The sequence below is a fragment of the Apodemus sylvaticus genome, chromosome 17, assembly GCF_947179515.1.
Source record: "Apodemus sylvaticus chromosome 17, mApoSyl1.1, whole genome shotgun sequence".
In the NCBI taxonomy this organism is placed as follows: domain Eukaryota; kingdom Metazoa; phylum Chordata; class Mammalia; order Rodentia; family Muridae; genus Apodemus; species Apodemus sylvaticus.
In genome coordinates this window covers 46,450,094-46,473,779 of record NC_067488.1, presented here as the reverse complement: position 1 = coordinate 46,473,779, position 23,686 = coordinate 46,450,094, and the positions used below count along the sequence as shown (strand labels likewise).

Here is a 23,686-nt window from a genome sequence, read left to right as displayed (position 1 = left end):
GCCAGGAGCACTTGGAGAGGGGATGAGGGGGAGGAAATGGGGAGAGAGCCCAGACTAACTGTGGGGAGGAGCCTAGTCTGTTTTCCTTCTTGAACTATCTGAGAACAAATAACCCCCTAGTAATGATGGGTTTATATTTTTCAAGAGAGTGTTCTTTTATTGCTGTTCATGGGTGTGTCTGAAGACAGTGTACTCATAAATATTTAATGAATAAATGCCAACAACCAGGGAGAACAAGTCAGTGGTTGGGAGGCAGGGATGGCACTCCAGGAGAAATAAAGACTGACCTAGTCACATAGGTGAGGTGAACAGGGGCAAAAGGCCCACACTTCAATGTCATTAAACAAATAGTGTGTGTTATGCTTCACGGAGACTGAGAGTCGCTAGTGGTCAAAGTGTAAGAGCCCCTGCCACCTCTGGCTGTCACCATGTGCTTTCACTGTCCTTGAGGCTGGGAGCTGATAACTGTCCCTCTGCTGCCTGTCAGGCTCTGACCACACTCACTGGAGTCCCCCAACTCTGAAGGGAACGTAATCACAAGGGAACTTGAATTTCTGCACACAAACTGGTCATCTTGTCTTTGCCTCTTGTAGGGATTGTGCCCAGTCTTTGTACACTGTGGGCTTTCCACCACGGAACTGCAGCCCTAGCCACACACTGCAAACAGCACTAGTGATGTTTGATTTTAGTTGGAACTAGGGAATGCATGTGAAGCCTCAGCTTCTGCCCTCAGCCTCTCTCTCCAGGGCTGAGGTTCCCCAGTGTGCAGGTGAGATCTGCTGTCTGCTGAAGGCTGCTGTGCACTGTAAATCTAGGAAGAATGCCCATAACTCATGGGTGCACTGCCCGTGTGGGCTTAGGTTCACACATTTTATTCTATCAACAGTGAGTCTCAAGCTGTGAAAAACTTCAATGTCAATGCTCTGTTATCCTGTCTGTTTTCCTTCTTGAACTATCTGAGAACAAATAACCCCCCAGTAATGATGGGTTTATATTTTTCAAGAGAGTGTTCTTTTATTGCTGTTCACGGGTGTGTCTGAAGACAGTGTACTCATAAATATTTAATGAATAAATAAATCTTAAAAGAAAGGAAGGAAGAAAGAAACTACCTCAGGTTGAACATTTAGAGAAGGGGCAGAGGACTGGATGGTTCCAGAGCCGACACAGGGACAGGGTCTGACAGGATGTCAGCTCTGAGAGGATGCAGGATCCTGAAGGAGCAAGGAGAGGGTATGGTGTCTGGGTGAGCACTGTGTCACTCATGAATTAACACTTGCCATGGGGCACAGACCCTGATGTGGAAGAAATACCTCGGGCAAGATAGCCTCACAGCCACGTGGGGAAAGCTGGGGAAGCTGATATAGGTTCATGAGTGGAAATGCATATCTATCAGCTGGGGTGGCATTCATAACACTCGGGTCAAGCCCCTGGTGTAGCACTCCTGTCCACTTTGCAAACTTCACAGCCATTCCTCCACATTGCAGTAAGGCTCACAGGAGGGCTTCATCTCAACAATAATGCTGGACCCTAATAAAGTGTGAAGCTATATATGTGAAGCTATGTATGTCACAGACACACAGAAAACATTTACTATTGTCATCAATTGCATGTGTTCCCACCTAGTAACTGTCAGGACATCTCTTACCATCCCTCCTGTGTGTAGATGATATAGAGGTTTTTCTTCATGGCCATGTCCCTAGCAGGTCACATCCACATGGCTGTTAGCAGGACAGGAGGGCTCTGACTTGGCTAGGATGAGGGGAGAGGGGAAAGCCAGATGGCTGTCACCTCTAAGTGGAAGTGCAGGGCCCCTGGAGGAGCAGGTGACTGTCCCCTTTACAGCTCACTTCTCTGCAGTGGTCTCCATGGTGACTCATCCTGGTTTTTGTTTATTCATTTGTTTTCTTTTCCTCCCTCTAGCGTGCACACCTGGAGAGAAAAAAAAAACCTGTCAAGTCAGATGGCTGGAGCTGGGTACTCTCAAGAGAGCAAGGAAGGTAGTCACTTTCTCCTTCTCTGTGTGTTTCTGTCTCTCAAGAGTTCTGACGGAAATGGAGAGGCTTCAACGTTCCCTGGTCCTAACCAGGTCCCTTTGATCTTAGTCACCCACCTAGGTGTGGTCATTGTGCGTGTAAACATGCTGTCATGAGTGTGCAACACACACAGGGCTCATGCCTGTGAACACTTGGACTCCAGTTGGTGTTGCTATTTGGGGAGATTATGGAACTCACAGGCCATGGAGTCTCACTGGAGGATGTCCGTCCTTGGGGGTGGGACTTCAGTGTATACAGCCCTGCTGTGTGTGGTGTGCCTTCTTAATCATAGCACTTGAGAGGCTGAGGTAGGTGTATCTTTGTGAGTTCAAGGCCATCCTGGTCTACACAGTGAGTTTCCAGGTCAGCCAGGGCTCCATAATGAGACACTGTCTCAAAAATAAGATCAGATAAAATAAAATAAAAAGCCAAATAAAAAAAGAGGTGACAGTCTTGCCCCCTTATTTACATTCCATACTTTTTCTTTCTATTTTTTTTTATTTGATATATTTTTTATTTACATTTCAATTGATTTCCCCTTTTTTGGCTCCCCAATCCTCTAAAGTCCCATAAGCCCTCTTCCCTCCCCCTGTTCTCCCATCCACCCCTTCCCATTTCCCTGGTCTGGTATTGCCCTGTACTGCTGCACTGAGTCTTTCCAGAACCAGGGGCCACTCCTCCATTCTTCTTGGACATAATTGGAGGTGTGGATTATGTCTTGGGTATTCCAAGTTTCTAGGCTAATATCCACTTATCAGTGAGTGCATACCATGATTGATCTTTTGAGACTGGATTACCTCACTTAGTATGATGTTTTCCAGCAACATCCATTTGTCTAAGAATTTCATGAATTTATTGTTTCTAATGGCTGAATAGTACTCCATTGTGTGTGTGTGTGTGTGTATACTACATTTTTTTTGTATTCATTCCTTCGTTGAGGGACACCTGGGTTCTTTCCAGCTTCTGGCTCTTATAAATAGGGATGCTATGAACATAGTGGAGCATGTATCCTTATTACATGCTGGGGAATCCTCTGGGTATATGCCCAGGAGTGGTATAGCAGGGTCCTCGGGAAGTGACGTGCCCAGTTTTCTGAGGAACCGCCAGACTGATTTCCAGAGTGGTTGTACCAATTTGCAACCCTACCAGCAGTGGAGGAGTGTTCCTCTTTCTTCACATCCTCCCCAACACCTCCAGTCTCCTGAGTTTTTAATCTTAGCCATTCTGACTGGTGTAAGGTGAAATCTCAGGGTTGTTTTGATTTACATTTCCCTAATGACTAATGACGTTGAGCATTTTTTAAGATGCTTCTCAGCCATCTGAAGTTCTTCAGGTGAAAATTCTTTGTTTAGCTCTGTACCCCATTTTTAATAGGGTTATTTGGTTTTCTGGGGTCTACCTTCTTGAGTTCTTTGTATATATTGGATATTAGCCCTCTGTTGGATGTAGGGTTGGTGAAGATCTTTTCCCAGTTTGTTGGTTGCCAATTTGTCCTTTTGATGGTGTCCTTTGCCTTACAGAAACTTTGTAATTTTATGAGGTCCCATTTGTCAGTTCTTGATCTTAGAGCATAAGCTATTGGTGTTCTGTTCAGGGACTTTCTCCCTGTACCAATGTCCTCAAGGGTCTTACCCATTTTCTTTTCTATTAGCTTCAGTGTGTCTGGAATTATGTGGAGGTCCTTTATCCATTTGGAGTTGAGCTTAGTACAAGGAGACAAGGATGGATCAATTCCCATTCTTCTGCATGCTGACCTCCAGTTGAACCAGCACCATTTGTTGAAAAGGCTATCTTTTTTCCACTGGATGTTTTCAGCCACTTTGTCCAAGATCAAGTGGCCATAGGTGTGTGGGTTCATTTCTGGATCTTCAATCCTATTCCATTGATCTGCCTGCCTGTCACTGTACTAATACCATGCAGTTTTTAACACTATTGCTCTGTAGTATTGCTTGAGGTCAGGGATACTGATTCCCCCAGAATTTCTTTTGTTGTTGAGAATAGTTTTAGCTATGTTTTTTTGTTATTCCAGATGAATTTGAGAATTGCTCTTTCTAACTCTATGAAGAACTGAGTTGGGATTTTGATGGGTATTGTGTTGAATCTGTATGTTGCTTTTGGCAAGATGGCCATTTTAACTATATTAATCCTGCCAATCCACTAGCACATTCCATACTTTTTTAATTGAAGCTGAGATGTGATCCTTCAGTTTCTATCACCTGCTTCTCTCTCTTCTCTACTGCAATGAACACCTATTTTCATGGAGCTCTTAGAAAACCTGACATTCTCTCTCTCTCTTCTCTCTCTGTACACACTTACACACACACACACACAAATAGTAGATATTTGCTGCTCTCTTAGGGGTTTACTGCTGTGAACAGACACCATGACCAAGGCAACACTTATAAGGACAGCATTTAATTGGGTCTGGCTTACAGGTCCTGAGATTCAGTCCATTATTGTCAAGGCAGGAGCCTGGCAGCATCCAGGTAGGCATGGCACAGAAGGAGGTAAGAACTCTACTATCTTCATCCAAAGGAAGCCAAGCAACAGACTGTCTTCCAAGAAGCTAGAAGGAGGGTCTCAAAGCCCACTTTTTCATTAACACACTTTGTCCAACAAGAGCACACCTACTCCAACAAGGCCACAACCCTTATAGTGCCACTCCCTAGGCCAAGCCTATTCAAACCACTACAGCTGCTTTTATACAGAAAGATAATGGGGTGGGGGTGATAAACATCTATGTGAGAAAGGTGGAAGACTTTGGAACTTTGGACTAGAGATGCAGTTGAATACTGTCAGCAGAGCCCCTGGAAGGCAGTCCTGCTGAGCAGTGCAGAAGGGTGGAGGCTGGTCATGAGATTTCACAGGGACTCAAGGATTTTATTGGCACCTGGGCAAGAGGTCAGTCCCATGCACAGTTGACAAAAAACCTAGGTGTTTCCTACCCATATTCTTTTTTTTTTTCCTACCCATATTCTAAGAGCTCACATGAGGCTAGAGTAAAGGAATGGACTAATTTTTTTGGTGGGAAAAGGTCAATTTTGGCTGCAGATATTTATTACCAGAGACGTTATGCTTTGTCGTCTACAAAGAAAAGAGCAAGTGGGACAGGAAGAAATGCCAAATGCTTCATGATTTGCATTTGAACCTGGGAGGCTCCATGTCTCAGAGCAGCTATGACAGTCGAGGAGGTTAAGGAAATGAGGGGAGGCTCCTACGCTCGGGGGACAGTGGGAGGGTGCAGTCTGGTCAAGACCAGCAAAGCTAGAGGGAGAGGAGAGAAAGGGAGACAAATCCCAGTCTTTCTCTCTCCTAGAAAGGAACTGCTTCAGTGTAGAAAGCTGCTTTGGATCTGATAGAATGTGACAAGGGTCCATCCCACGGTGGCAGCCAAACCTGGCAGTGCTGACTTTGTATAATGGCGTTAGAGTCAGGAACCATGCAATAGTCCAAGCAGACATGGATGCCTTTCCATTGGTTTCACAGAGCCCGAGTCCTTCCCCTGTTCAATATACTCGGACATTCTTTCTGTCTTTATTAAAAATCCTTCTACTGACACAATGAGATAATGGGAGCTCCTACTAGCAGCTTGAGAGTCACATTGAAGGCACTGACACCACAGTGTTGACGTGTAAGCAGACTCTGGTGGTTCAAAAAAAGGGACATCAACAAGTGGCCTGTAATTTCTCTGCAATGGAAACCAATGTCCGTGATGAACATGTGACAAGTTGGTCCAGTGAGCACCTCTTCCTGGTGTGCACAGGGAGCAGGGTCACTCCTGTGCACATGGTGTCTCCTCTGCATGTGTGGAGCAGGGTCACAGTGAAAGGTAGAAGCTAGGGGAGGCAGACACATAGACAGGTGTGAATGAGTGACAGACAATGAAATGACAGATGATAGAAGACACACATCTGGAACTCATTACCAAAAGGACCCCAGACCCAATCATTTGGTCTTCACTACTTAACTTCTATAAAGTTCCTGTTTCTACATATGCTTGCTGAGCCTAAGGTCCTTTACGTATGCAGTTGGGGGACATAATTGAACCTCCAACCCTGGATTTCCTGGATGTTTTGTGTGAGGAAAAGTTTTAGATTTATTTTATTTTTTACTTAAGCATCAATTTCTTTTGTCGTATCTCCTGTGCCTGAGATTCTCTCTTCTATCTCTTGTATTCCAATGGTGATCCTTGTGTCTGTTGTTCCTGTTTTCTTCCTTGGACTTTCTATCTTCAGAATTCCTTCTGTTTGTGTTTTCTATATTGCTTCAGTTTCCATTTTTGGGTCTTGAACAATCTTATTTATTTCCTTCCCATTTTAATTGCATCTTCCTGTATTTCTTTAAGAGGGTTATTTGTTTCCTCTTTAAAGACCTATACGTTGTCGTTAAATTATTGTATTTTCCTAAATTTCTTTAAGGGATTTGTCATTTCCTCTTTAAAGGTCTCTCTCATCTTTATAAAATTGGATTTGAGATATTTTTATTTTCTTTTTGCTTAACTTGTATGAGGATATGCAGAGCCTGCTGTAATAGGACAGCTGTGCTCTGAAGGTGTCATGATGCTCTAGTTTTGTTGAATGTGTTCTTACTCAGGCCTTAAGCCATCTGGTTGTCCCTGGGATTTCCTGGTGTAGCAGTTATTGGAAAGGGATGTAACCTCAGTGATCCTGGTGCAGCAGGATTCTGCTGTGTAGCCTTGGGTTGGACAGTGGAGCTCAGGGGTCAGTGAAAGCCTCTGAGCAGTTGGGATTGGGAGGTGGGGGTGGGGGAGACAGAGAAATAGTGGGACAATGTAGCTAGGAGAAGTAATAGTACACAGCTCTGGGCAGCTGGGCATGCCCCAGAGGACTCAGGGGGCAGGGAAATGGGTGCAGGAAAGGACATAAACCTGTATGCTTCCAGCAGGTCTGATCAAGGTGAGGGGAGAGATGACTAGACAATAGAGATTCATGGGACCCATATTGTCTTCTGACCTCATTATTTTTCTGGTTCATAGTGGTACGTCGCATTGTCGAAGAACTCACTGATTTTCTCACAGAATCGCTCATCAAAACAGATCTGAGGAGCCTGATAACTGAAGATGGAGCCTGGAAAGGATTTGTGGAAGGAGCAGGGTTGTCAAGGTGACCTGCAGGGTGCACTCAGTGCTGCCCCCCAGACCAGGAGAATGAGGGCTATTTCCTGGTCAGGTGGACCCTCTCTAGGCAGTCCTAGATGATGGCGCTATGGACCCTCTTTCTCAACTATCTGAGAGGAGTGTTTACCTCGTATCATTCTTGGTGGAAATCACCTCAGGTTGTTTGAAGATGTTGCTCCAGGTGCCAGGACAAATTCTGCCATCCACTAATTCTATGACCTTTACAATTTAGTTACCACTTCCTGATTTCCACCACCATGAAACTGTAGTGTGAGAGGAACCATCCATGGGGTTCTCAGCACGGGGTCACCACACAGTGGGGTTCTCAGTATGAGGCCAGCACATAGTAGGTGCTCCTGACAGTCAGCTTTGCAAGCTAATTTTGAAAATGAGAAGAGACAAGGTCCAAGGGTCTCTTGTGGGACTGAGGAATCAAGGATTTATTTTGAGACAAATGAAAATATACACTGAACAAGCCATCTTCCAGGTTCTGACTCAGTCCCTTTCTTCCCATCTGAGGAGCTGTAACAGCATCAAGACCCTTCTGTGGATTGAGGAGGCAGAGAGCCCATTGTGCAGATGCACAGATTTGGGTTGGACCCTGAATGTCCTCGTTGAGATCCAGAGCCCCATGCTGTTTCACAGGAATGAGAGTTCAGTCTAGTAGGATGTGGTGACAGTCTGGGCTAAGCAACAGGTCAGGGATGGAAAACCAAGTGCCAGTGTCCTTCCTAAAGCCCAGAGAGACCAGGGGTCAGGAGAGACTGTGAGTGACCCCTAGACTGTGTAGGTAGCAGGTAGCAGGCAAAACATTCTGGAGGGTGTCAAGGCTCTAATGGCTTGGGTTTTATTATTAAAATTTGAGAAACAGCTAAATGACAGTCTGAAAACAGAGTCTCAGTGAGCATTCCTTCTCATTTTGACACCAGCTATTCATAAAAGATGCCTCTAAGCCAACTACACAATTGGGAAAAAAATTAAAACAACTCAGAACTCACATAGATGATTGTCATCACATAGCACAGGGGTTAAAATGAGCCAATGAAGACAGGCCCCCGTCAGATCTGAGAGAGCTTCAGGCTTCAGAGTTCTTATCCTTGGGATGAAGTATCCTGCATTGAGTGTGTGATAAATCACATGACTCCTCATCCCAAAAAGCTCACCCCAGGAAAGATATTCATCCTGACACAGCTTCCAGCAGCCTGGAGGACGCTGCTCTGGACTGTGGCCCTAGGGGAGAGAGATGGAGCCACCCTGCACACACAGGGGCTTAAGACTTAGGGCCACTGGTAGTGATTATAGAAGACAGCACATCCCTTACAGGGACACCAAGAACAGATCAATTCCATGGACCTGGGCCTTATGGGAATCTTCCTAACGTCAATGGCTTAGGCCTCCAGCTCTTAGGAGGTCAGAAATGGCATCAAGTTCCCGATCACAGCTACTTCTTTAATATTGAGCATTTTTATAGAAAATTCCTGGGAACACTGTGTCTCAGCCCCTTCATTTCCCCACTTGAAGTCCTAATGGACATTTAATGAAGTATTTTCCAGATGGGACCCAAATCCAACCTAATTCTGACACTTGTGCAGCAGATGCAGGTGATCTGTGCAAAGCCTTAAAGCAAGTGTGCTGTCACTGTGTACTGTCCCCTGAGGCCAGATGTGGAGCTCTTGGGAACTCTTGACTGCTCAGGTCTGGGAGCCTTTCAGATGGAGGAATTCACTCTTAGCACACTCAGTCTATATATCCTGCTGCAGGGCTTCCCAGGAAAGCTTAGGCATTCCTGCAGGCTGGATGCTGCAGGGAACACAGATGACTCCCCAGCATCCAGTGGTAGAGGGGAGACTCATGGGAAAGGTGCATCCCTCACAACACACAGTTCTCAGGGTAAAGAGTATTTGCTCTGATCCCACACCCTGTGCTCATCACAGGGTTCCCATGGGTAGTGAAGGCACTGACCTTGAGTGGGGGCATTTATCAAGTGCCTTTCACTATGGCATCTTGACTCTACCTTACACGCTGACGCCTATGGTCTAAAGACAGTGGGCATCCAGGATGTACCAAATGTTCACAGTAGAATGGAAAAATGTGGATTTCTATAAAATTATTTCCTGTTGTTTTTGTAGTATAAAGTTTAAGACTGAATAAGCTTTTATGTAAAAAAAAATAAAGCTGTTTTCCTCGTGCTCTTGATTTCTGTCACAGTGAGGAGGCAGCTGCACTGCGTGATGCTCTGGAGAAGCATTTAGCACAGGAGCCCACAGATGAAAATAACAGAATTCAAAGGGAGCAGCAGAAACGTCGGTTTTTGCGTGAGTTTCCTCAGTTGAAAAGGAAACTTGAGGACCACATCAGGAAGCTCCGAGACCTGGCTGACCATCTTGACCAGGTGCACAAGGGCTGCACCATCTCCAATGTGGTGTCCAGCTCTGTTAGTGCTACCTCTGGAGTCTTGAGCCTCATTGGGTTGGCTTTGGCACCCATTACAGCAGGGACCAGTCTGGTAATCCCAGCAACCTCTGGGGTTCTGGGAGTGATAGGAGCTGTGACTAGTCTTACAACCACCATTGTGGAAGAATTAAGCAGACTGTCAGATGAATCTGAAGCCAGTCGCCTGGTTGGAGCCAGCATGAACATACTTAATGAGATTCTAAAGATCACGCCTAAGATCTCAATCAAGCTCTATAATAAAGGAGTGGAATTAGTTGGTGCCTTCAGAACCCTCAAGGATGAGATCCGAGCCATCAGAACAGCCAGATCCCTCTCTTTCACTGAAGAGGCCAGGTACCTCACCTCCCCTGGAAGAAGGTCTGTGCAGGATCTTCTCCCAATGACCAGGGAAGCCAGGATTAGTTCAGGAGGATTTACAAGTTTATTCCTTGCTTGGGATGTGTATGACCTTGTGAATGAATCAAAGGATCTGTATAATGGGGCAAAAACAGAGTCAGCTAAAGCACTGCGGGACCTGGCTCACAAGCTGGAGGAGAAGCTGCAGGTATTTGAGAAGATCTACAAGGATCTGAAGTGAGACCCGCCTCAGTGACCCCTCCTCCAAGCAGTTCAGAGTTCAGGAGAGATGACGTGTACAGTGATGGGGACAGCAGAGGCATACTGTAACAAAGGAAACTGAGGTCAAATTCATGGAAAAGATTGTTGAGGAGTTTGAATGTCTCTGACTGAGTAGAGGGAGGTCAATGCAGATGTCCAGAGAACCCAGAAGAGGAAGAAACTGGAGTCTAAAATGGGATCAGACTTCCATCAGAGTGGGGAATCTGCATAGCAATCGGCATCCATCACGCTCATAACACCCTGCTGTATCTTAACATCTTTGCCATCTCCTCATGGTCTTGTGATTGGTTTGCTTGGTTTGCTAAAGGCGTAGCTATCTGAGAAATGATGTTGTTTTAGTGGGTTTGCTTTGTTGTACTTCTCTTTTCATAGATTTTTTTTAATGGGTTGGAGAGCATTTCAAATTACCAAATCAGAAAGTAATTTTATAGTTTTTTAAAATTCATTATGGCTTCATCATGTTGTTGAACTGGAATTTCTAGATAGTCCAGAAACTTGTAATGGTATTCCTATGTATTGGGATTTATGTGCCTGTACCACAGTACTGATATATTATTGACTGTAGTATTCATTGCATATATTAAACAATATCTGTGGGTGTTAACAAGTGTCTGGAGTGCAATACATTTGAAATAATATACTATGCTACCTTTCAGATTGGCTTTTACCTTATAATATACATGTGAGAAATAAAAAAAATTAAAAAGGGGGGATCAGAAAGCCCTAGAGTGTGTAAATGGGAGGGTAACATGGTGGGTGTGGTCAGGGAGGGCTGGACAGGCAGGCAATGAGAAGTCAGGAAGCTTTGGGAGCAGAAAGTGGGAGAGCAACAGAGTGAGAGTCAAGGCGGATCCCATAAGACATCAAACAGTGTATGGAATGGAGATGAAGCCAGCACTTTAGTGACAGGAGACTGGGCACATGCCTCTCAGCTCCTTCTCAGTCTGTGGATGGTTGCTGGCCAAGGTGGAGTCTCAGATCAATGGGCTCTTGGCCTCTTATGTTCTATAGGCTTGTGTCTAGTAAATGGTAACTGGCTGGCCTTGAAAAATGGAGTAAAAGCAGTCATTTGCAACCTCTGGACCACGGTTTTAGCTGAGTCCTGAGCACTTAGGTGGCAACCATTTGCCTGTCTTTCTTGTGTTGTCACAGAACATGCTGAACAGTTTTCTATCAGATCTTCTTAATGTACAAGTGGGATGGGCCCTGCTTCTGTCCCCGAACTTAGCGATAGAGGCATTGGAATGCGCTAATCCCTGCCATCCTGACTGTTCAGGGGTCTATGAATGTTCCAGGATATTCCTCACTTTGAAAAAAGGAATCAGTCACGGTCGGCCTGTGGCTCCACAGACTTTTTCATGGTCCTACATTTCACTGTGCTTTTCTCTGCCAAGCTGACATCAGGATGATGAAAGAAGAGAAAATCAAGAGTAAGAAAATACTTTAAAATATAGCAACAAATATCTCTACAAGAAACTATGGTCACTAGTGTCTTGTTTCTTAATTCTCCATCTTGGCTTCCTCTTGGCTCAATCTCTGATAGCCAATACCCCATTCCTCAGCCATTCTTCCCATTTGCAAAATCAGATACTGATTTGAAAAATGAGGAAAGATTTATGTTTTAGGGGATGATTGTAAAAATCCAATCAAATAGTGAAATAAATGTGTTGCAAACTGTAGTGTTTAGTTCGTGAGTAGTTTCCTGTTCTCCCTCAGTCAAGCTGAGAGGATATGGTAATCAAACCCAGTGATATTTGTGTAAAATGAAATAGGCCCCAGAAGGAAGGGTTATGTTGTCCCCTGGTGCCCAGCTCCCATGAGTCTCTTCTCCTGGGACAGAGCAAATATGTCACATAGCCATCCAGAGTAGGTCTCTGGTAGAACAAGGACTTTGGTCCCTCAACCAAAGGTGCCATGAGGTGAGGACTGTGCCATGGAGCATTATGGGAACTTCTGAGAGGAAGCAAGGCAGGATGGTTCCAAGAAAAGGAAGATTCCAAGTCCCATGCTCTCCAACCTCAGAAGACCACTGTCAGCATCAACCACCCCGGAGTCCAGCACTGTGCTGAGGGGTGAGGAGAGGCAGGTACTCGTGAAGAGGGATGGGGCTGGTCAGAGTTCAGAAGGTGTGGAGAGTGATCTCTGGAAGGGCCCGAGCCTGAGGTGACAGAATTTGTTTTTTTAAACACCATGAAGAACCCACAAACACATGGGGTATGCAGAGAAGAATTTAAAAAGTTAGCCTGAGGTTGTCACACAAAGCCAGATGTGAACCCATACCCCTAAGTAGACCTGGGTGCTGCTCAGATTTAACCAGAGCAAGACTCCTCAGTAAGTTGGGGATTGTGCTCTTTCTCCAGATGTTTGGTCTCACCACAGCTCAAGAAGGTGGTATGGACCCCTTTAAAGTACACACAATGTGACAGGAGAACTGGACTCCAAGCTCTGTTTGGTCTCGCTGTACTTCTGAAGCATGAGAGAAGTTTCCCCTCAAGTTATATCACCAAGCTGTCAGGGTTTAGCTTAGATAACAGATTGCTCAGGACCTGACATGGGACCCGAGATGGAAGGTGTTTGGTGTGAGTGCCCACTGCACTGAGAAATCAAGGAAATGAAGAGAGGGGCCTGATGAGTAACGTTATCTCTGGGGTGCAGCTACTACAGCAGGGTGGGGACAAAGGCTGACTACAGAGGCACAAAGAGCCTTTTCTGGGATTGGGGGTTGTCATACAACCTGTTCTCATGACATGTTCTATGTCAGGCTCTGTGTAGAGTCTGAGTCTTCAGCAGGAAATGGCTAATCAGTATATTGGAAAAGAGGCTGAGCAGTGGGTGTCAGACTTGTGTCCTCTGTGCATCTCCTAGTCGCTGCTCGGCTTGTGGGGATGATGGCAAAAAATGGCAGGTGCTGTCTTGTATATCTGAGGGAAGAATAAAATCAATGGGTACATACATTCTTGGGTCAGAACTAGGTAGCTCCACGAAGCCATGTTTCTCAGTGTCTGTTCCATGGATCTCCATGGTTTCTTATTGCCAAGGACCACTCCGGGCTTGAAGATGGGTTCCTGAAAAATGGGTGTTTGGGAGCAGTGAAAGAAGCAGTTGAAGTCAGTGACAGAGTACAAGCACACAGCTCAGTCCTCTGCTGTGACAGGTCTCTGTGTGACAAGTTTCACAGACTGAGGCATTAGACTTCAAAAGAGGAAGGGAAAGCATTGGGGGAATGAATGTAAATCAAAATTTCATAAGGATGTGTACTGGCTGGTTTTGTGTGTCAACTTGACACAGTCTGGAGTTATCACAGAGAAAGGAGCTTCAGTTGGGAAAGCGCCTCCATGAGATCCAGCTGTGGGGCATTTTCTCAATTAGTGATCAGGGGCAGGGCCCCTTGTGGGTGGTGCCATCCTTGGGCTGGTGCTCTTTGGTTCTATAAGAGAGCAGGCTGAGTAAGCCAAGGAAAGCAAGCCAGTAAGTAACATCCCTCCATGGCCTCTGCATCAGTTTCTGCCTCCTGACCTGCCTGAGTTCCAGTCCTGACTTCCTTTAGTGATGAACTGCAACATGGAAGTGTAAGCTCAATAAACCCTTTCCTCTCCAACTTGCTTCTTGATCATGATGTTTATGCAGGAATATAAACCCTGATTAAGACAAATTGGTACCAGCAGTAGTGGGGTATTCCTATGACAACCTGACCATGTTTTGGGGAGGACTGTGGAAGGACTATGGAACATTGGGCTAAATGGTCCATTCGATGTTAAGAGCTCTGTGGAATGTTCTGTAGGAGCCTGGAAGATAATGTTGAGAACAGTTCAGAAGATGGAGGCCTGGCTTGTGAAATTTCAGAGGGAAGATTAAAGACTTTGAAAGGGGCCATGTTTTGATTGTGAAGATTCTGTGGTTTTGGTTAGCTGGGGCTGAAGAATCAGCTGTGAGTAACAAGATACCAGAACCACTAAATCGAACCTTTGTGTTACTGGGACTATTGATGCTGGTTAGCGGGAGCTAAGAAATTAGTGGTGATTAAGAAGAAACCAGCATCACTGAGGTGAAATCTTCTGGGAAGTGTTTTTTGAGAGCACAGAGAGTGTGTTCCAGAGATAGCCACAGTTGTGTTTTGTGCTGTGGCTGGACTTGGTACTGTGTAAGAGTCACCCAGATGGTACTGGTTTTGAAGGCATGAAGGAGTCATGAAGAGCAGCTGAGGCTCTTGGCACAGTGAGAGGCCACGGAAGGCCATTGGTGAAGGTGCAGCCTCAGTTGCAATTGACGGCCCAGGACTTGAAGGGGTCATGCATAGGAGCAGAGGCTTGTCACCATGAAGAGAGCCTATGAGAGGCTATTGGTAAAGCCTAATTACACTGGAAGATAACAGTGTTTTGCAGATGTGAGTACCATGCGATGACCACCAAGAACAGCAGCAGCAGTGGAGTACAGGCAGCTGGAGCCTAGAAGACAAGCTGTGTGCTACAAAGGGCAGAGCTGGAAAAGTGACCCAAGCCCTTGGTGACCCAGAAGATTGTGAGTTTGATCCCAGACATTGAACCATTGGAGTTTGAGTTTTGCTTTTGGTTGTGACTGTGCCCTGATGTTTCCCTCTTGAAGGAAGAAAGTATTTTAGTGGAGCCCACAGTTAAGAGACTTTGAATTTTTAAAAAAGACTTTGAATTTTAATGATATTGGACATTTTAAAGTGATTGAACTTTTAATATGTAAAGACTGTGGGACTTTTAAAGTAATTTAGATCTTGGGGAGGAATAAGAAAGTAAGGGTTGAGGCTTAATAGTGATGTGTTTGTGTGTCAACTTGACAAGGGGTCAATTGTACTGGCTAGTTTCGTGTGTCAACTTGACACAGGCTGGAGTTATCACAGAGAAAGGAGCTTCAGTTGGGGAAGTGCCTCCATGAGATCCAGCTGTGGGGCATTTTCTCAATTAGTGATCAAGGGGGGAGGGCCCCTTGTGGGTGGTGCCATCCCTGGGCTGGTGCTCTTTGGTTCTATAAGAGAGCAGGCTGAGTAAGCCAGGGAAAGCAAGCCAGTAAGTAACATCCCTCCATGGCCTCTGCATCAGTTCCTGCCTCCTGACCTGCCCGAGTTCCAGTCCTGACTTCCTTTAGTGATGAACTGCAATGTGAAAGTGTAAGCTCAATAAACCCCTTCCTCCCCAACTTGCTTCTTGGTCATGATGTTTGTGCAGGAATAGAAACCCTGACTAAGACAGGATGGAACCCCTCTGAATGATAAGGAGACCAAAAATGGGATGAGGGGCATGCCCTCTGTTCTGGAAAAAGAAAAAAGAAAAAAAAAAAGGGCAAAATATGGAGACAGAGGAAGCTACAAGTAAACTGAATCCTCGGGCCCCTGACTTTAACATCTTAAGCTTACCCAGAGCAACATCAGGAAGTGCAGGATTAGATCTTGCAGTAGACAAAGAGTATATATTCTCTGTTTATGAGGGAGTACATTGATCAAGCATGGACTAATTATGGCCCCAGATAAAATTCAACATAAGAAGCCAATAAATTATTTGGGAAAAACAATTCATAATGAATGAATACATTATATCTCAAAAATTGCAACTTAGTATTGATAAATTAAAGACACTTAAAATTTTTCAAAAATTATTGCAAACTATTAATTGGATTAGACCTTATCTAAAAATTACCACTGGATAATTGCATCATTTATTTGAAATTCTTAAAGGAGATCCTGATCCTAAATCTAAAAGACAGCTTACAAAAGAAGCCTTAAAACAATTAGAATTATAGAACAAAAGATGCAAGCTGTTAAAGTAAAACAGATAAACTATCTAAAAACACAGTCCCTTATTATACTTAAAACATCTTATACCCCTACTGCATGTTTATGGCAAGAAGGTGTATTGGAATGAACTTATCTTCCTCATACTCAAGTAAAAATGGTATCTTCTTATCCTTTTATGTGTAGTCAATTAATTATTAAAGGAAGGTTAAGATCCAGGGAACTATTTGGCAAAGAAATGCATGAAATTGTTATTCCCAATAATAAGGAAGAATTGGAGTATTTACTTCAAACTGCAGATGATTGGAGAATTGCATTAGCTCATTATATGTGACAAATTAAATATCATGTACCTCAACACCCTATATGAAAGTTTGTAGAAAAAACAGTAATAATCTTTCTTTCTTAGATAGCATTGGAACCTATTTCCAATGCCTTCTTGGTATTTACAGATGGGTCATCCAATGGAATTTCAGCTGTCTATATAAAAGATAGATCTGTGATTATTAAAAAGGCAAAAGAAATTTCTGCAGAGCAGGCAGAACTTATTGCAGTTATTACTGCTCTTGAACATATACCTGAAGAGTTTAACCTTTATACAGATTCAAAATATATAGTTCGTTTATTTCCAGATATAGAGACAGCTCTTATATTTATTTGGTAATGCAAAATTATATCACTCTTGCTTCAGTTGCAAAATATAATTCAATCAAGAAAAAGAAAAAAAAATTATGGGACATATCAGAAGAAATACTGGCCTGCCAGGTCCATTGGCTTTAGGAAATGCTATGGCAGGTTTGTTGACAAAAGAACACTTGATTGCTAGTGTGGTTGAACAAGCATTTGAAAGTCATGCTTTACATCATCAGAATGCATTGGCCTTGAGAAGGATGTTCAATTAGACACGAGAACAGGCTAGGCAAATTGGGAAGGACTGTGAACATTGTCCTGATGTATATCATCCATTAAAAATGGGAGTTACTCCAAGGGGCCTTAAGGCTCAAGTTTTGTGGTAAATGGATGTAACTCATATCCCAGAATTTGGAAAGTTGAGCTATGTACATGTTACTATAGATAGCTATTCTCCTGTGGTCATGGCCACTACAAGAACCAGGGAGGCTATGAAAGATGTCATACAACATCTTATTACATGCTTCTCCTCCTTAGGTGTCCCAAAAAGAATTAAAACTGATAATGCTCCAGCATATACTTCTCAAGCTTTTGCAAAGTTTTGCATTCAATGGGGTATAGAACATACAACGGGAATTCCATATAATCCTCAAGGTCAGAGAAAGGACTCATCAAAATCTCTCTCTCTCTCTCTCTCTCTCTCTCTCTCTCTCTCTCTCTCTCTCTCTCTCTCTAAGTCAAAGAAAAAGTTACTGGAAAGAAACAGAATAATTGAAGGTAATTTGAATTTAGCCAGTATGAACCAAAATGTAACTTTTCTTTCTTTCTTTTTTTTAATGTTTATTGAATATAATCTTTATTTACATTTCAAATGCTAAAACCTTTCCTGGTTTCCCCTCTCCTGAAAACCCCCAACATCCCTCCCAACCCCTGCCTCCAAATATATGCCCCTCCCCCAGCCCACTTCCCCTTCCCCCTGGATTTTCCTTTGTTTGGGCATCTATTAAGCCTTCACCAGACCAAGGACCACTCCTCCCACTGATGCCCGACAAGGCATTGCTCTGCCACATTTTTGGCTGGAACCATGTGTGCCCCTTGGTTGATGGTTTAGTCCCTGGGAGTCCTGGGGCGGCTAGGTGGCCGACATCTTTGTTCTTCCCATATGGCTGTAAACCCTTTCAGCTCCTCTGGACCACCCTCCAACTCCTCCACTGGGGACCCCATGCCCAATCCAATGGTTGGCTGCTAGCATCTGCCTCTCTATGTGTAAGGCTCTGACAGGGCCCTTTCAGAAACAACCATGACATACTCCTTTTGGTATGCACTTCTTGTTGTCCATGTCAGGGTTTGGTGATTGTTTATAGGATGGGTAGGGAAGGGTAGGGAAGGGAAGTCTCTGTGTGACCTTTCCTTCAGTCTCTGCTCCACACTTTGTCTCCTTTATTGCTCCTGTGAGTATTTTGTTCCTTTTCTCAGAGGAACCAAAGCACCCCTACATCGGTCTTCCTCCTTTTTGAGCTTCCTATGGTCTGTGAATTGTAACTTGTTTATTTTGAGCTTTTGGGCTAGCATCCACTTATCAGTGAGTGCAAACCATTCGTGTTCTTCCCCCCCCCCCCATATACTCTTCATTTACATTTCAAGTAATTTCCCCTTTCCTGGCTCCCCCCTCCCTGAAAATCCCATAAGCCCTCTTCCCTCCCCGTTCCCCCATCCATCCCTGCCCACTTCCCTGTTCTGGTATTCCCCTACACTGCTGTACTGAGCCTTTCCAGAACCAGGGGCAACTACTTCCTTCTTCTTGGACATAATTTGATATGTGGATTGTGTCTTGAGTAGTATTCCAAGCTTTTAGGCTGATAACCGCTTATTAGTGAGTGCATACCATGAGTGTTCTTTTGAGCATGGGTTACCTCATTTAGGATGATGTTCTCCAGCTCCATCCACCATTTGTGTTCTTTTGTGTTTGGGTTACCTTGCTCAGGATGACACTTTGTAGTTCCATCCATTTGCCTTAGGATTTCATGAATTCATTGTTTTTAATAGCTTAATAGTACTCCATTGTGTATATATACCACAATTTCTGTATCCATTTCTCTGTTGAAGGACATCTGTGTTCTTTCCAGCTTCTGGCTATTATAAGTAAGGCTCCATGAACACAGTGAAGCATGTGTCCTTATTGCATGTTGGAGCATTTTCTGGCTATATGCCCAAGAGTGGTATAGCTGGGTCCTCAGGTAGTACTTTGTCCAGTTTTCTGAGGAATCTCCAAACCGATTTCCGGAGTCCAGATTTTACCAGCTTGCAATCCCACCAACAATGGAGAAGTGTTCCTCTTTTCCCACATCCTCTCCTGCATCTGCTGTCCCCTAAGCTTCTATTTTGTGGAATAGTTTGAAGAGTATCGGGATTACGTCTTCTTTGGAGATCTGATAGAATTCCCCACTAAATTCATCTGGTCCTGGACTTTTTTTTTTTTTTTTTTTTTTTTTTTTTTTTTGATGAGAGACTATTAACAACTGCTTCTATTTCCCCAGGACTTATGGGACAATGTAGATGGTTAATCTGATCCTGTTTTAACATTGGGACCGGGTATGTATCTAGAAAGCTGTCCATTTCATTCAGATGTTCAAACTTTGTTGAGTATAAGCTCTTGTAGTAGGATCTGATGCTTTTTTAAATTTCCTCAGTTTCTGTTGTTGTTTCTCCCTTTTCATTTCTGATTTTATTAATATGGATAGTGCCTCTGTGCTCTCTGGATAGTCTGGCTAAGAGTTTATTTATCTTGTTGATTTCCTCAAAGAACCAGCACCTAGTTTTGTTGATTCTTTGTATAGTTCTTTTTGTTTCTATTTGGTTGATTTCAGCCCTGAGTTTGATTATTTCTTGCCGTCTACTCCTTTTTTGTGTATTTGTTTCTTTTTGTTCTAAAGCTTTCAGGTACACTGTCAAGCTGTTAATGTGAGCTTTTTCTCCTTTTTTTTTTTTTTTTTTTTGGAGTCACTCAGAGCTATGAGCTTTCCTCTTAGCACTGCTTTCATTGTGTCTTATAAGTTTTGGTATGATATATCTTCATTAAATTCTAAAAGTCTTTAATTTCTTTATTTCTTCCATTACCAAGCTATCATTGAGAAGAGCATTGTTCAAAGTCCACATGCATATGTGTTTTCCATTGTTTTTGTTTGAACTTAAGACCAGTTTCAGGCTGTGGTGATCTGATAAGGTGTATGGAATAATTTCAATATTTGTGTATCTGTTGAGGCCTGTTTTGTGACCAATTATATGGTCAATTTTAGAGAAGGTACCATGAGGTGCTGAGAAGAAGGTACATTCTTTTGTTTAAGGATGGAATGTTCTATAAACATCTGTTAGATCCATTTGGTCCATGACTTCAGTTAGTTCACTGTGTCTCAGTTTAGTTTCTGTTTCCATGATTTGTCCATTGTTGAGAGTATGGTGTTGAAGTTTCTCACTTTTATTGTTTGGGGTGCAATGTGTACTTTGAACTTTAGTAAAGTTTCTTTTATGAATGTGGGTGCCCTTGTGTTCATAGCATAGATGTTCAGAATTGAGAATTCATCTTGGAAGATTTTTCCTTTGACCATTATGAAGTGTCCCTCATATTTTTTGACAACTTTTGGTTGAAAGTCAATTTTATCTGATATAAGAATGGTCACTCTAGCTTGTTTCTTGGGACCATTTGCTTAGAAAATTGTTTTCCAACCTTTGACTCTGAAGTAGTGACTGTCTTTGTGTCTGAGGTGGGTTTCTTGTATGCAGCAAAATGTTGGGTCATGTTTATGTATCCAGTTTGTTAGTCTATGTCTTTTTACTGGGGAAATTGAGACCATTGATGTTAAGAGGTATTAAGGAAAAGTGATTGTTGCTTACTGTTATCTTCTTTGTTAAAGGTGACATTCTGTTTGTGTAGCTATCTTCTTTTGGGTTTGTTGAAAGAAGATTGCTTTATCGCTTTTTCTAGCATGTCATTTCCTGCCTTGTGTTGGTATTTTTCACCCATTATCCTTTGTAGGGATGGATTTGTGGAAAGATATTGCATAAATTTGCTTTTGTCATGGAATGTCTTGTTTTTTCCATCTATGGTAATTGAGAGTTTTGCTGGGTATAGTAGTCTGGGCTGACATTTATGTTCTCTTAGAGTATTATGACATCTGCCTAGGATCTTCTAGCTTTCATAGTCTCTGGAGAGAAGTCTGGTGTAATTCTGACAGATCTGCCTTTATATGTTACTTGCCCCTTTTCCCTTACTGCTTTTAATATTCTTTCTTAGTTTAGTGTATTTGATGTTTTAATTATTATGTAATGGGAGGATTTTCTGCTCTGGTCTAGTCTGTTTGGAGTTCTGTAGGCTTCTTGTATGTTCATGGGCATCTCTTTCTTTAGTTTAGGGAAGTTTCTTCTATAATTTTGTTGAAGATATTTACTGGTCCTTTAAGATGTAAATCCTCGCTCTCTTCTATACCTATTATCCTTAGGCTTGGTCTTCTCATTGTGTCCTGGATTTCCTGGATGCTTTAAGTTAGGAGATTTATGCATATTGCATTTTCTTTGATTGTTGAGTCAATGTTTTCTATGGTAGCTTCAGCATCTGAGATTCTTTCTTGTATTCTGTTGTTGATGCTTGCATCTATGACTCATGAGTTCTTTCCAAGGTTTTCTATCTCCAGAGATGTCTCACTTTGTACTTTCTTTATTGTTTCTACTTCTATTTTTAGATCCTGGATAGTTTTGTTCAGTTCCTTCACTTGTTGGTTTACATTTACCTGAAATTCTTTAAGGGATTTTTGTGCTTTCACTTTAAGGGCTTCCACCTGATGACCCATGTTCTCCGGTGTTTCTTTAATGGATTTTTGTGTTTCCTCTTTAAGGACTTCTGCGTGTTGACTCATGTTCTCCCATAATTCCTTATTGGATTTTTGTGTTTCCTCTTTAAGGGCTTTTACCTGTTGACCCATATTCTCCTGTATTTCTTTATGGGATTTTTATATTTCCTCTTTAAAAGCTTCTACCTGTTAACCCATGTTCTCCTGTATTTCTTTAAGGGAGTTATTTATGTCCTTCTTGAAATCCTCTATCAGCATCATGAAATGTGATTTGGAATCCAGCTCTTGCTTTTCCAGTGTGATGGAGTATCCAGGATTTTCTGTTGTGAGAGAACTGGGTTCTGATGGTGCCATGTTGCCTAGGTTTCTTTCTTTTTTTTTCTTTTATCTTTCTTTTTTTACATTTTTTTATTCAATATATTTTTTATTTACATTTCCAATAGTTTCCCCTTTTCTAGCCCCCCCCCCACTTCTGTTGGTAGTGATCTTGCATTTGTCTTTGGCCATCTAGTTATCTCTGGTGTTAGCTGGTCTTGCTGTCTCTGACTGTGGCTTCTCTGTCCTGCAGGCCTGTGTATCTTTACTCCTGGGATTCCCTTTCTCTCAAATGCCCTGCATAGAGCTGGTTCTCCAGGAAGTATCAGGAGATGGGGTCTTCCCTGTGGCAGACCTGACAAAGGTGAAATGCCCTGCATGCTGCTGGTTCTCTAGAAAGTATCAGGAAATGGGCAGAACTGGCAGGGTTTTACCACATCAGAGCTGAACAGGGCAGGCAGTGGCCGAGGAGAAGGGAGGGGTAGAGAGACAGAATGGGAGTGGAAATCTGGAGGGAAGGCAGGTTTTGGTGGTTTCTGGGTAATGAGTCCCAGCCAGCGGCTCTGGGCCTCCAGAGGTGGGGGTGGTTCTTACCGAATGCCCTGGGTGCTGCTGGTTCTCTAGAAAGTATCAGGAAATGTGGTTCTACCACATTGGAGCAGAAAGGGGCAGGTAGTGGCGGAGGAGGAAGGAGGGGTCGAAGGGAGATGGAGCTACTAGCTTCTGAGGACACAGCTTTATTTAAGGAAAAATTACAGATTAAAAAGATAATCTAGGACTGTTACAGAGACAGACTTCATTTCCTCTACCCCCATTGTGGTCTGACCTTTGACTTTCTGATTAAAGTATTTACAGTGTTGAATATGTGATTGTTCAATGTGTCTTTCTGTGACCCACACAGATCCCCTACCCACCCAGAAACAGGACAACCTGTCTCCTTTCTCAAACCCTCATAGGCTGGGCAGAGAACAGGACAGGCCCAGAGGAACAAGGCTGCCACCTGCCTACCCAGCCTGCTTCAGCGAATCTTAACATGACCCAGGTTCCCCTAAGAGCTCACACAGAGTCATGCTCAGAGACACAGTGTCACAACTCCTGGGCACCTAGCATCTCACAAGTCATTATTTCATAACTGATTTTGTCAGCAAAAATTACCCAGGGCCACCGCCAGGTGCCCAAAGCACATGACCTGCAGGGTATTGAGAGTGCTGAACTACAACAGTCCCCTTCAGCCCTGAGCCTGCTGCTGAGGTCTTAGGCACTCTCCCACTTGATCAGAGCTCTGGGAAGCTTGGTGATATCATGTGAGAGGCCTCTATCCTTTCTTGTGGTTATTGAAAAGAAAAGTATTGACTCAGTACCCCCAAGACCAATTATCTGCACAAAGGAGATTTATTTGTCCCCAGGAGAACAAGGGCATGGATGAGAGACAAAAGGAGGAGATAGAGGATGTGGGGAGAATGGGGAATAGAACAACAGAGGGGGGGGAACAAGTGTTAGTCCTATGGTGGGACAAAGCCTGACTCTGGATGGCCACTGAACAGTGAGGAGACAGACATGGCTATAGGCAGATGTTGGTTTATAGAGGTACAGGTGAAACCTTGTGCTTGTATGAGGTATTTAATTTTAATTGTGCATGTTAAATAGGTGAGCCAAAGAGGGTTTTATTACTGGACTTCAATACTTTGATAGCTGGATCTTGGTGGTCAGCCTCAAGAGGAGAGATTTGCTGTGTAAGGGAATAGACCTTGAGAACTCATTTCAGGAATACAATCTAATAATATTTAGCAAGAAGGGGGAATTGTGGAGATGGGTGAGGACTGATGAGCCAGTCTTACCATGCACAAGCTGATCAGAGTCCCTTCACTTATGGCAGAGAAAGAGAGAGGGACAGTCA

The 23,686-nt window shown here is 43.4% G+C and overlaps 1 protein-coding gene and 1 pseudogene across 11 annotated transcripts in view; both read left to right on the top strand.

Annotated features, from left to right (window-relative positions):
* Nucleotides 1–23,686, top strand: part of LOC127668176 (apolipoprotein L3-like) — a 124,529-nt gene that overhangs the window by 33,257 nt on the left and 67,586 nt on the right. For 2 of the 11 annotated variants that reach the window (XM_052161670.1, XM_052161669.1), the window contains exon 2: nucleotides 1,921–1,997. The exons of 8 other annotated variants lie outside the window; for them this stretch is intronic. In XM_052161670.1, coding sequence (XP_052017630.1) covers nucleotides 1,961–1,997 — 37 coding nt within the window. In that variant the 5' untranslated portion in view covers nucleotides 1,921–1,960. Of the gene's footprint in view, nucleotides 1–1,920; nucleotides 1,998–7,029; nucleotides 7,157–9,378; nucleotides 11,922–23,686 lie in introns of those variants that run through there. One more of the 11 variants, XM_052161655.1, reaches the window with a different exon arrangement.
* The window catches only part of LOC127668178 (apolipoprotein L3-like), a 72,175-nt pseudogene that overhangs the window by 32,702 nt on the left and 15,787 nt on the right, over nucleotides 1–23,686 (top strand).